Source organism: Tupaia chinensis, unplaced genomic scaffold, assembly GCF_000334495.1.
Source record: "Tupaia chinensis unplaced genomic scaffold, TupChi_1.0 Scaffold000234_1, whole genome shotgun sequence".
NCBI lineage: Eukaryota > Metazoa > Chordata > Mammalia > Scandentia > Tupaiidae > Tupaia > Tupaia belangeri.
The window spans coordinates 2098155-2110562 of NW_006159712.1; the positions used below are offsets into that span (position 1 = coordinate 2098155).

Sequence of the window (12408 nt, forward strand, 5' to 3'; positions counted from 1 at the left end):
AGCAAGAATCTACTGCTCTAGGGACAGTGTGGACTCTGTTCTACCACGCTCAATCTTCCTTGCAAACTGTCCTAGGTGTGTGGGACAGCATTGTCCCCTGTGCGTCACGCAGGCATCTTTGCTCTTCTGTCCACCAAGCCTCTCTCCACACTGGCTTAGATCTGCTCATGCCCCTCCCCTGCTCAGAAGCCTTCTATGGCTTCCCAGTGCCTAAGTGGAAGAAGCACCAATTCCTCAGCCTGACATCATAAGACTTTATAACCCGGCTTCTATTTACTATGAATGAGCGTAATAACTTCCTTCAGTACACCCTCCTGCCCAGGCAAAAGCTGTTGGCAGCTCTTCTTTCCCAGATATACTCTTGATGTCCACCTTTCATCCTCTAGACCACATTGGTACCTCCAGTCATTGGCCTGTGCCACGGAATAGTGTCCACCTTTCCCTGTGAGATTATTAACATCATAACCCCCAACTGGAAGGGCCAAGCTACAGAAGGTGTGAAGTTAAATAGGGCTCTTCCTATTGATCTAGTTTAAAGTTCCCATTTGACAGAGAAGCGGAGACCTCTTGAGGACATGGACTATGCTTTGTTCTCTGGATGGGACGATCCCTCTCAGAACAGCCCAAGTGCCTAGGGCCCAGTAAGTGAATGGACAAACACGGGGTCCTCCAGGACAGTGTCTCCAGAGACCCCCCACCCACTGCATCTAATCACGCTTGGCCCCTGAGTCCTCCAACGCTTCACCTACTGGATTTTCATTTCTGAGTTGGTATCTGGTATCTGCTCTGTGGTAAGCTCCAGAGAGATTTTTAAATTCATACTTAATTTTGAAAACCATAGTGAGTAAATGGGGATTGCATCACGGATGCCACTTAGAAAGAGTCGCGGTACCTGACGCCTCCCTTCCCCCAGTCACCACTTCCGCCCCTGAACTTGAGGCAGAGGCTTCTGGGAGCTTAGATGGCTGAAGCTGATGAGGCTGGCTTCTTGGTTATCCCCTGATAACCTGGGGAGCCTTTCTCCCCAGAGGTTCTCCCTGCCTGAATGAAGGATCCCGCCCAGCAGCCCCAAGCCCCAAGCCTGAGCTGGAGGCTCATCTAAATCAGGGTCATGTGACCCGGCAGAACAGGCAGAAGCAAGCTGAAGTCTCTTTGAAGGGTGCTGGAGGGCAGCATTCTGAGTCTGCCAAGGCTGAACCAGGGCAGAGGGCAGGCCTCCCTCCAGGAAGCCAAGTATCCGATGAGGCTCCGGAGTTTACTCCTGGGAACGCTGAGCCCTGCGCACTGAGCCACGTTGCCAGGTGAACCCCCTGTCCGAAATGCATAAGGAGAGAGGGCGGCGCGCCGCGAGCGGGAGGGCGAGGCTGCACGCAGCCTGCCCGATGGGGTGCCCACCTTCCTCTCCCCTTGCGTTCTCTCCCCGGCCCCGCTGGCCTGGAAGTAGGCTGAGAGAGCCACTGTGCCCACTACCGTGAGTCAGCGCACCCTGCCCATCCCGGAGCCGCTAGGTGCGCAGCATCTTCCCGCGCGTGGCTCTCCGGCCACCTGCCTTTCTCCCAGCTGCTGACTCCCCCCCGCACCTACCCACACCGTGCCGCTCCTTGTCAGTTTTGCGCCAGGGTGCCATGGCTGGGCTTGGGGGCCTGCGGGGCGCCTCGCGTTCTCCTGTGGGGAAGCCGGCAGGGGGTGGCTAGGCGCTGTGCTGGGCCCCACTTCCTTCCTCTTTTCAAACTCCTCTCAGGGCCCGCCCTCCCCTCCCCGGGCTCCTGGCTCCTTCCTCCTGTCTCGGGTTGGGGCCTGGGCACACTCGACAGCTTGTGGCTAGGAGGCTAGACGACCTCACCTCAACCCCGCAAACCATAGAGGCCACCCCAACTTGTCTCACTCAGGGCAAATGGGCAGGCGTCAGTTAGGTGCCAGGACCGCCAGGCTGTCACAGTTTCTCTGATTCCTGAGTCTAGTGACTGAACAGGTTCCTCCTACTACCCCAGCATGAGCTCTGGTCCCATTTGGGTTTCAAATCCAGACCAGGACAAGTTACTTCATTTTTCTAACCTTCATCTTTCTCGTCTGTAAAATGGGACACTGGTGCGCGTACTTCAGAAGATTTGTGTGAGAATCCGAGAAGATGGTACAGCAGGGGCTGACACATATCCACCTGGAAAACGGCCATTTGTAGTTCTTATCCTATTGGTGCCATAAACCCACTGGATAATCTAATGACATCTCAGGACACTCCTCTCAAAATACACAAGCACACTATTAACCACACACTAGTCACCAGCAATGCCAGGAGGGCACGGTGCTCTAATAGCCAGTAACAGTGGGCCCAGAAGAAAAGTCCTGGAGTTGCCCTGAAAAATCTCACCTTGGTTCTGGAAAGAGACTGTCCAGAAACAAAAATGTATCTTTGATCCGTAGTGATAAGGCTGCTTAAAGTCTTCCTGAACTTTCTTTATTCATGACTCTCACTACTTCTTTCCGCTTTACACTAGAGAATCATTAAAATAGATTTGGCAATATCACAGCTGACAGGCAGCTATGAAAAAAAAATACTAATTTTGTTTTATCTGGAGTTATTTCCTTCTTAGCTTTCTAGCAGCACAAATTGGGTGATATCTTTTATAGACAGCAGTTGTATTAGAGTTCCACCAGAGGACCAGAACCAGTAGGATACACAGAGAGAGAGAGAGAGAGAGACAGAGACAGAGAGAGATTGAGATTTATTGCAAGTGATTGGCTTATGCAGTTGTGGGTCTGGCTAGGTAAGCCTGAAATCTGTAGAGCAGGCTATCAGGAAAGGCAGGCTGGAAATTCTCTGGCAGAAGCTGAAGCAGGGTGTCCACAAGTGAACTTTTGTGCTTTTTGTTTTTTGTTTTGTTTTTCAAGGAATCTCAGTTCAGCTCTTAAACCCTGTCAACTGATTTGATCAAGCCCACCCAGATTATTGAGAATAATCTTTACTTAAAGTCAATTGATGGTAGATGTTAATCACTCTACAAAATACTTCACAGCAATACTTAGATTGCTGTTTAATTAAATAATGGAAGACAATAGCCTTGTTCAGTTGACTCTTAAAACTATCACAACAGAATTATGAATTAAGACTATATATCAGAGGCTGGAAAACATTTTCTATAAAGACTGAGACAGTAAATATTTTAGTCTCTCCAGGCCAAAAGGTAAAATCAAGGATATTAAGGAGATACTTACATAACAAGAGCAAACAAGTTCTCGCACTTTTTTATTGATAATATTCAAAATATGATATTGGTAATTGAGTGCATTCTTTCATAATACTCATCTGGTAATGAGAAAAATAAATCTAGGGTGGAGTTAAACTTTCACTTGGTTGGAGTTCAAAGTTTGTCTTCCCTAACATCAAAATTAATTGCAAATGCTTATCTTTTAATGCTGAAATGTGTATGTTTCATCTATGAAAATGTCTTTTCATACAGATAGTAAGCAATAAAGAATTAATCTTTTCCAAAAAGAGGTCTGGCCTTTGTGATTAGCTCCTGGGAGATGAGGAAAGTAGAGTCCTTCAAATGTTATGGTTTGTTTAGAGGTCTTGGATCACACTGGATAGTCTAAAAATAGGATTTAGTGGGGGCTGATCATGCTATAAAGACCAACGATGTGAGGTAGGTAGGGAATTTGGGTTATAAGGTATCAATAAACATAGAGGCTGAGATTAATTATGTAGGCAATCAATAAACTGTGAGTACATGAAAGAGCTCAATAAAAACTCTGGACACTAAAGTCTGAGTGAGCTTTTCTGAATGGCAATAGTCCATACATATTGTCACACATCAATGTCAAGAATGTAACGCATCCTGGGGGAACCAGCAGTTAGCATAATGGCTATGTCGCTGGACTCCCACGTAGTTGACTGCGGTTCGCATCCTGGACCCAGTGGCTTAAAACTCACGCCGGGCGTGTGTGCGTGCGTGCCCAAGATCCCAAGAGGAGAATGGAGGAGAAGGGATTGCGGCGTGACCATCCCCCCTGGGGGGTGATTTCTCGCTTTCTGTCTCTATGTCTCTCTCTGTCTGTCTGGCAAGCGCACGCACCCTATAGTGAAAATCTCTCCAAAAAAAAAAAAATGAATGTAATGCATCCTAATTCCACATGGATAGGACAATGGAAGCGTTTATTTCCTGGGATTTTGCTCTATGCACTTTTTCTCATGGCTGAATTACACCTGCACCCTTTCCCAATAATAAATGTTAACTAAGCATAACAGCTTTCAGAAAGTTCTGTAAGTTGTAGTAAATTGCTGACCTTGATGGTGTTTTGGGGAATCTTCAAACTTGCAATTGCTGTCAAAAGAGAGGATGGCCTTGTGTGGAGTGTTTCCTCTAAATTTTGTTTTTGGCGAATTCTCATAGTTGGTTAAAGGAAGATACTGGTGAACACTTCTATCAACCCATGAGTATAAGATTTTAATTAATCATTTTTATTGCTTAGAAAGCAATGAAAATGTATTGGGTTGTTGGGAAAGTCATGACACATTTTTGCACAGAAAAAATATAGAAAAATACGTCATGACTTTTCAGACAACATAATATAAATTCTATTAAATCTTCTCTTGATTTTTGCCTTTGGTTATGCCATTATATTGCAGATTACTCACTTACAGTTGAAAGTTAGGTGAAGTTTCTTAACTGCACATAAATGGACCTTGAAATTCAAACTTTTTTTTTTTTTGCATTTGTAAGAAGGTCTGAAAAAGCATAGCTGTAACTGTAGTTTGAGTTTGGAAAATATGTCCACTGAAAGTTTTTGTGAAAATGTACTCTCATTTTTTGCTTTAACTTTCTTTGGCACAGTACATATATAAAGCAGCTTAACATTACTTGTGATTCAAACATTGATTGTCAGGGCTGGCAGGTGGCATGATGGTTAGAGATGCTGGACTCCCACATGGCCTACTGCAGTGCAAGTCCCAGACCTGGTGACTTGCTTTCTCATTCTCTCTCTCACTCTATCCCTCCCTGGTTAAATGAAAAGAAAGAAAGAAAGAAAGAAAGAAAGAAAGAAAGAAAGAAAGAAAGAAAGAAAGAAAGAAAGAAAGAGAGAGAGAGAGAGAAAGAGAGAAAGAGAGAAAGAGAGAAAGAGAGAAAGAGAGAGAGAGAGAAAGAGAGAGAGAAAGGAAGGAAGGAAGGAAGGAAAGGAGAAAGGAAGAAGAAAGGAGGGAGGGACAGAGGAAGAGAGGGAGAGAGAAAGAAAGAAAGTTAAAATAATTCTAAAAAAAATTGTCATTAAAATGACTTTACTGCAGTTTGTTTTACATATAATCACTGTTTCACCTTGTAATTTTAGGTTGATTCGACTAAGAAACATTATAAAACATTCAGCAAAAGTTAATGTTCAGTGTTCAATATTAGTGGTTCTTCTTAAGAAAAATTAAAACCTCAACCCTGAGCTCAAAATGTACAAATAACTTACCTCTATTAAACAATCAAACTGCTATGTAGTTTGTAGGACAAAACAGGATATTAATTTTCTATTTTTGACAAAACTTGATAGAATCTACAAAGGTTAATCTGAACTGCAAATGAAATCCCTTTTGGGAGGCCAGCAGCTAGCGTGGTGGTTAAAGGTGGATTCCCAGGTGACTGACCACAGTTTTAGTCCCAGACCCGGTGGCTTGCTTTCTACCTTTCCCTTTCTCTCTGTCTCTCTCTGGTTAAATTTAAAATAATAATATATGGAATTAAATAAATAATTTTTTTTAAAAAAAAGAAATCCCTCTTTTACACTATTGGTTAAATAACATATGATAGATTCAAATATTTTCCACAAATACCTTGTAATGGATATTATAATAAATAATCATACACTTTAAACAGTTTAAATTCCCAAAAGCTTTGTAAATTTGCCCAAAATTCAGCTCCACAGATATATTTATCACAAACAGTTCTAACACATCTTACCAGATTCCACTTCAGTTTATACTGAACCAATATCATTAAAAAATAATTTTGCCCATAGAGTGTGCCAATAGTCCTGTCACACAAACTATTTATAAAAGCTAATTTTTCATTCACTCAAACTCAGAGAAGTTAATTCTTCAAATAAACAACTCAACTGTATTGGTAACATCTATCAATTTATCAAGAACCACTAGAAATCATTTTCCCTCTTTTTAAATCAACTCTTGATATTGTTTCTAGTGCTCTCTATTCTCAATGTCCTCACTTCTTCAAGAAACCACTGTCACCAAAAGGCTAGTAGTCTTAAATAATTTTCACTAGACATATTTCATCTGCTGCTACAATCAAATATGATTTAATTACCTCACCATCCAATAAATATCTTTCCTTATTTGGCTAACAAATGAACTACTTGAAAACATACTTTGGTTGCAATCACATTTTCTTTTTTTTTAAATTTTTATGAAGAAAATGTGCTGTGATGAGGTATTGTTTTGAATTTTCTAATTTTCTTGGCTGTTGTTTTCCTGTGTGTTGGGAACACTATGATGCGTGCTCAGTCTGTTTCATTGTACTGTTTTACTAAGTTGTAGTGGCATTACATAACGAGCACAATGTTGCTTCTTCTGTCTTAGTTCATTTTATGCTGCTATAACAGAATACCACAAACTAGGTCATCTATAATGAACAGAAATTTGTCTGACTCACGGTTCTGGAGGCCGTGAGTTCAAATATCAAAGTGCTAGCATCCAGTGACGTTCTTCTTTCTGCGTCATCTAATGGCATAAGTGAGAGGGCAAGAGGGTGACAGCAAGAGAGCAAGAGAAGGCTGAATTTACTTTTGTAACTAACCCTATTCCACAATAACAACATTAATCCATTCATGCAGATCACATTTGTGTGATTCAAACATTAATTGCCATCAAAATGACTTTACTTCAGTTTGTTTTACATTTAATCACTGTTTTACCTTGTAATTTTAGGTTGATTCCATTAAGAAGCATCATAAAACATGCAGTAGACTCTAATGCTCAGTCATTCAGTGTTCAATATTTATTTCTTATTAGGCCTCAGCTCTTAACACTATCTTATTGTGGATTAAGTTTCTAACACATGAATTTTGGGAGAGACGTTTAAACTATAGCACCATCAACTCAATAACAAAATCATATTTATGCCACTGTAACTTACTATTTGGAGCCCACTATTCTCTTTTTGTTTATTTGTTTGACTTTAGAAATAATAGTCACAGCACTGGAAATTTAAAAAAAAAATAAAATGTACGGTGATATGCACGGCACTTGAAATATGGTGGCATTATAACACATCTATAAGGTTTGTAGATTGCTGAAAAGCACCAGAAAGCAATAATTGTACCATATACAGCCATTGTTGGAAATGCTCAACTCCATCGTTGCAATGAAGCAGCTATAGAGTATATGTAAATGAGTGAAAATACAGTTGTTTCAACAAAATAAAATTTTTAAAAAAGAATTATTTAATTTAATTTAATTTATTCATTCATTTACTTTTCATTTGACTAGAGAGAGATATAGAGAGAGCAAGAGAGGGAAAGTGAGAAAGCAGGCCACTAGGTCCAGGACTCGAACCATAGTCGGCCATGTGGGAGTATCCAGCGCCTTAACCACCATGCCACCTGCTGGTCCCACAAAATAGAATTTTTACTTCATACAATTTTCACGTTATAAAATATTATTTCGATTCCTTTTCAACCATTTCAAATATTTTTTTAAAATTTTTTTAGAAATTTTTGCCTTAGGGTGCATGCGCTCACCACAGGGAAAGGGACTAGACAGAGACAGAGGCAGTGAGAGAAAAGTAAAAAATCACCCCCCAGGAGTGAAATTCATTCTCCTCCATTTTCCTTTTGGGGTCTTGGGCATGCACACACACATGTCCAGTGTGATTTTCAAGCCACTGGGTCTGGGACTCAAACCGTGGTCGGCCATATGGGAGTCCAGCAATGTAGCCGCTATGCCATCTGTTTGCCCATACAAAAACAAGTGGCAAGCCAGATTTGACAAATGAACCATATTTTGTCATTCCCTGTCCTACACAATTGTAATGTCTTCTTAACCTCACAGCTAGGTGATCTAAAATATGCTTTTTTTTCAGTCATAGGTTTCTGATATACAAACAGACTTCCTATCAACAGTGCCATCCAGTATTTGACAGGAAGTCAAGAGAAGGCAAACAAGGTTGAGACTTGAGGAATACTGAAGATTTTCTTTCCCATTCAATTTGTGATGCGACCTAAAATATGAATCTTTCTCTTAAAAAATGTTAAACAAACAAATTACTTGGCATATTGAAAAACTTGAAAAATAGTTTGTAGCTGGGAACCAGCAGTTAGCATAATGGCTATGTCGCTGGACTCCCACGTAGTCGACCGCGGTTCGCGTCCGGAACCTGGTGACCTAAAACCCACACCGGGCGCATGTGCGTGCGTGCCCAAGATCCCGAGAGGAGAATGGAGGAGAAGGGATTGCGGCGTGGTCATCCCCTCTGGGGGGTGATTTCTCGCTTTCTGTCTCTCTGTCTCTCTCTGTCTGTCTGGCGAACGCACATGCCCTATAGTGAAAAACCTCTCAAAAAAAAAAAAAAAAGAAAGAAAGAAAGAAAAGAAAAATATTTTGTAGCTGAAGTGGATAAAGTTTAGAAGTAGAAAGGTAATTAAACTAAAGGTTAATTAACTTCTTAGTGGTGTGGATTTTAATATAGAAATCTTTAAACTTCACAGTGACTAGGAGATGGATTTTATGTTTCTGAGATAGAGGCTTTTCTGTTATAGTTAACAATACTAATGCACCATGAAAAAAATTTGGCAAGAGAGATTGATAGTCCTATATAAAAATCTGATTAAAATCACTTAAGGAATTTATAATCGTCTTCATCACATAAAAACACAATCTATTAGGTAGTTCCCTCTCCCTCTCTCTTTAAAGATAAGTTCTCACTATCTTGCCTAAGCTGACCTTGGACTTGTGAATCTCCTGACTCAGCCTCCCAAGTAGCTGGGATTATAGGCATGTGCCACTGCACCCGGCAGCAGTACACTCTTGATGACTATAGTAATGTATATATCCTGAGAGATGATTGTGGGGAAAAAGTATATATGTCTTCAGCCATGATCTCTCTTGAGGCCCTAACCCATGTGTTCAACTGCTTTCTAAACATCCCCTGCCTCTACCATGTTAATATTTCCATGTGCAAAACCAAGCTTATCACCATAACCTAGACCTATCCTTCCTCTGATTGTTTCTATTCTCTGTAACAGGTAAAGTGACCAGACTCTGCTCCAAGAGAATCCCAATTCATCATTTACCTAGACTTGTGGTTTGAAACAAATCATTTAATCTTTCTCAACCCCACTCATTGAATACCTTCTGCACCCCAGCACCTGAGTGAAACATGTCAGATTTATTATCTCATTTCATTCTTAAAATAATACCATGAGGTAGGCATCATTATTTCTCCCATTATGCTAATAAGTAAACTGAAGGTAGAGGTTCTTGTACAACTTCTCTGCACCAATCTCCCTATGCTCTTAACAGACAGTACTGTTTGGGACCCCTGACTAGAGCTGCCAACCACTATGACAGTCTATAACGGCATCATTATACTCCACTTCACTTAGGTCAGAAACTTGACTCATCTCATTCTCCCTTTCACTACAAATGATGATCTAAAAAACAGTTGTTAGGACCAGCCGGTGGTGTGGTGATTAAGACACTGGATCTCATATGGTAGACTGTGTAGTTTGTGTCCCAGACCCAGCAACTTGAAAAACATGCTGGGCACATGTACTTGTGTGCCCAAAATCCTGAAAAAAGAATAGAGGAGAAGGGATTACAGTGTGGCCATCTCCCTTGGGGGTTGCTTTCTCACTTTCCTTCTCTCTTTTTCTCTCTTAGTTCTCTCACCCAACAGCAAATTTCAAACAAAATCAATAAACAAAACCAGCTGTTAAATCCTCCCTCTCCCCTATGCCACTACTTTGTTGAGATCCTCCTCATTTGAAACTTGGATTTGAGCTCCCTCCTTCCAGTCATGCCTCCTTCCAATTGCTATTCCATGTTATTTCTAGAACCCTGTATCCAAGCAATTGTGGTCTCCTCAAGTTCCTGGAATAAGCTAGAAAATATAAACAAAGTAGATCTGTGATAGGTTGGGAGATTTGATTACCTTTGTGAAATCAAGACATTGCACAGAAAAGAGCTATGAAAAGTCTCAAAAGCAGGCCAAAGAAATCTATCTGGACCCGTTTTTAGGAAAATTGCAGAAATCTCTTCCTAAGGCACAGGAAAAGGGAAGGTTGTTGATGTCCATCTTACTTAGATTTATCTATTTAGGTTTGAGATTGGACCAGAATTCAGTAATACGGTTGTAGCAATTTCTAAATATTTCCATTTGAGTTGCTCAGTATCCATTGTCTCAAGCTCTGAATTGTGCTCTCACTATTCTTGCTCTGGAAAGTCCCCAGTGGGCACCATTAGTGTCACTATAGTGCCTGCCAGCTTGTTCCCTATAGGTCATGCAGGTGGACCCCCTTCAACATGTGCCCCCCGCAACTCCCAACCAAAATGTACCTGGACTCAGAGTAGGGAAAAGTCTACTGGCAGATAGCATTGGCCTATCAGTGTGCAAATGCCAAGAAGCTTCTGGCCCACCTTTCGTTGGTGTCCACCATGTGGCTGTCTTTAGGAACTGCAGCCTCCTCAGCTCATTTTCCTGTGTTACTTAACAACAGTCATGGCAAACAGAGTCTCCGTGTTCTGAGATAGTGAGGAGCTAAAATTTATACTTACCTTTTACTTATCAGAGAGGACTCTAGATCTTTATGAGAACTACAAAAGGCTCTAGGTTAGAAAGATATGAGTACCCAAAAGGAATTAGCTTCACTAAAAGAAGTCATAACAACAGTTAAAAAGACCATATGCATTTAACCAGACATTCAAATAATTCTGCATTAAGGTAACATCTAACTATCTAGAAGTGACTGTGGAAGTGAGGGCTGGAGAGGAGGGAGAATCAAAGTGTTTCTGTGTTGGGACCGGCAGATGGTGTAATGATTACGTCGCTGGATTCCCACATAGTCGACCTTGGTTTGAGTCTTAGACCCAGCCACTAAAAACTCATACTAGGTGAATGTGCATGTGTGCACAAAGTCCTGAGAGAAGAACAGAGGATTGCAGGGTGGCCATCCCCCTTAGTGATTTCTCATTTTCTGTTTCTGTCTCTCTGGCAAGCACATACACCCTATAGCAAAAATTGGTCTCAAAAAAAAAAGTGTTCCTATGTACCTGGTATTTACTCCATTTCATTGAATATTAGTAGCCCCAAACCTTTCTGCTAATTAATTAATTAATTTGACATGGCTGCCAGTGGAGTCTATCTCTACTGAAAGACAAACTTGTCTTTACTGATTAAAATCCATTTGTGCCTCCTCCTAACCCTTCAGGACAGTGTAAGATCCTAGGCACATCGTATGAACCCTTCATGATCAGATTCTAGTTACCCTCCACAGCGTCATTTTCTGCCTTCTCTGACCTTATATAATCTCCTTATACTCTTACCAGAAAGTTCTAAAACGTGGGTTCTCCTATCACTGTATTGTTCCTCTATCAAGAATACTTTTTCTCAGAATAGTACTTAAGGTAGCTGGAATCCACACGACTGACCATGTGGCTCACATCTTGGATTCAATGGTTTGAAGAACACTCTGGGCATGTGTATGTGCATTCCTCAAATCCTGAAAGGAGAGAGAAGTGGAAAAGGGATTGTTATATGATCATTCCCCTTAGGGGTGCTTGCTCTCTCTCTCTCTCTCTCTCTCTCTCTCTCTTTCTCTCTCTCTCCCCCTCTCTCTCTCTCCCCTCTGTCCCTGGAAAGCACAAGCACCCTGTAGTAAAAAAAAAAAAAAATTAAATATTTATTCTTTCTCCCTAGCCTAACCTGTTCTGGAAGACATCCTTGGTGACCCTCCCAACCTGCTAACTCCTAGTCCGGTTAGACAACCTTCCTGAGTGTTCACAGCAGCCATGCTCATGAACTACTGTTCTTACTTATTAGCTGCCATTCTGTCCAGAAATTCCAGTGGTTCTTTCTGCAAAGCTGCCAAGGCTCACGTTGTGTACACAGTGACATCAGCCCTGCTCCTTGTCCATGTGCACTGGTACCAACTAACTCCTCACATAGATATATGTATATTTAACAGAGGTCCAGTACTGGCAATCCAAAAGCAAATCTGGAGAATGATCTACTGGTTCAAGAAACATATTTGGTTTAAAAAAATAAATAAAAGAATTGCCAACTATTAATGATCAAGAGATTTCACCCAAACTTCTAGATTTCTAGTCTCTATATAAATACCAAGTCTGCATCTCTGCAAGACAGAATCAGCTGGCGGTAATTGTATAGAACCTGCATTCCAGCTTACCACAACCCC

At 41.3% G+C, this 12408-nt stretch overlaps 1 protein-coding gene across 1 annotated transcript in view; it reads right to left on the bottom strand.

Moving 5' to 3' along the window:
• Positions 1-1719, bottom strand: part of DOCK2 (dedicator of cytokinesis 2) — a 445944-nt gene extending 444225 nt beyond the window's left edge. The window contains 1 exon segment of the mRNA XM_014587766.2: positions 1585-1719. Within this exon segment, the coding sequence (XP_014443252.1) occupies positions 1585-1627 (43 nt within the window). The 5' untranslated portion in view covers positions 1628-1719.
• Between the last annotated feature and the right edge of the window lie 10689 nt (positions 1720-12408).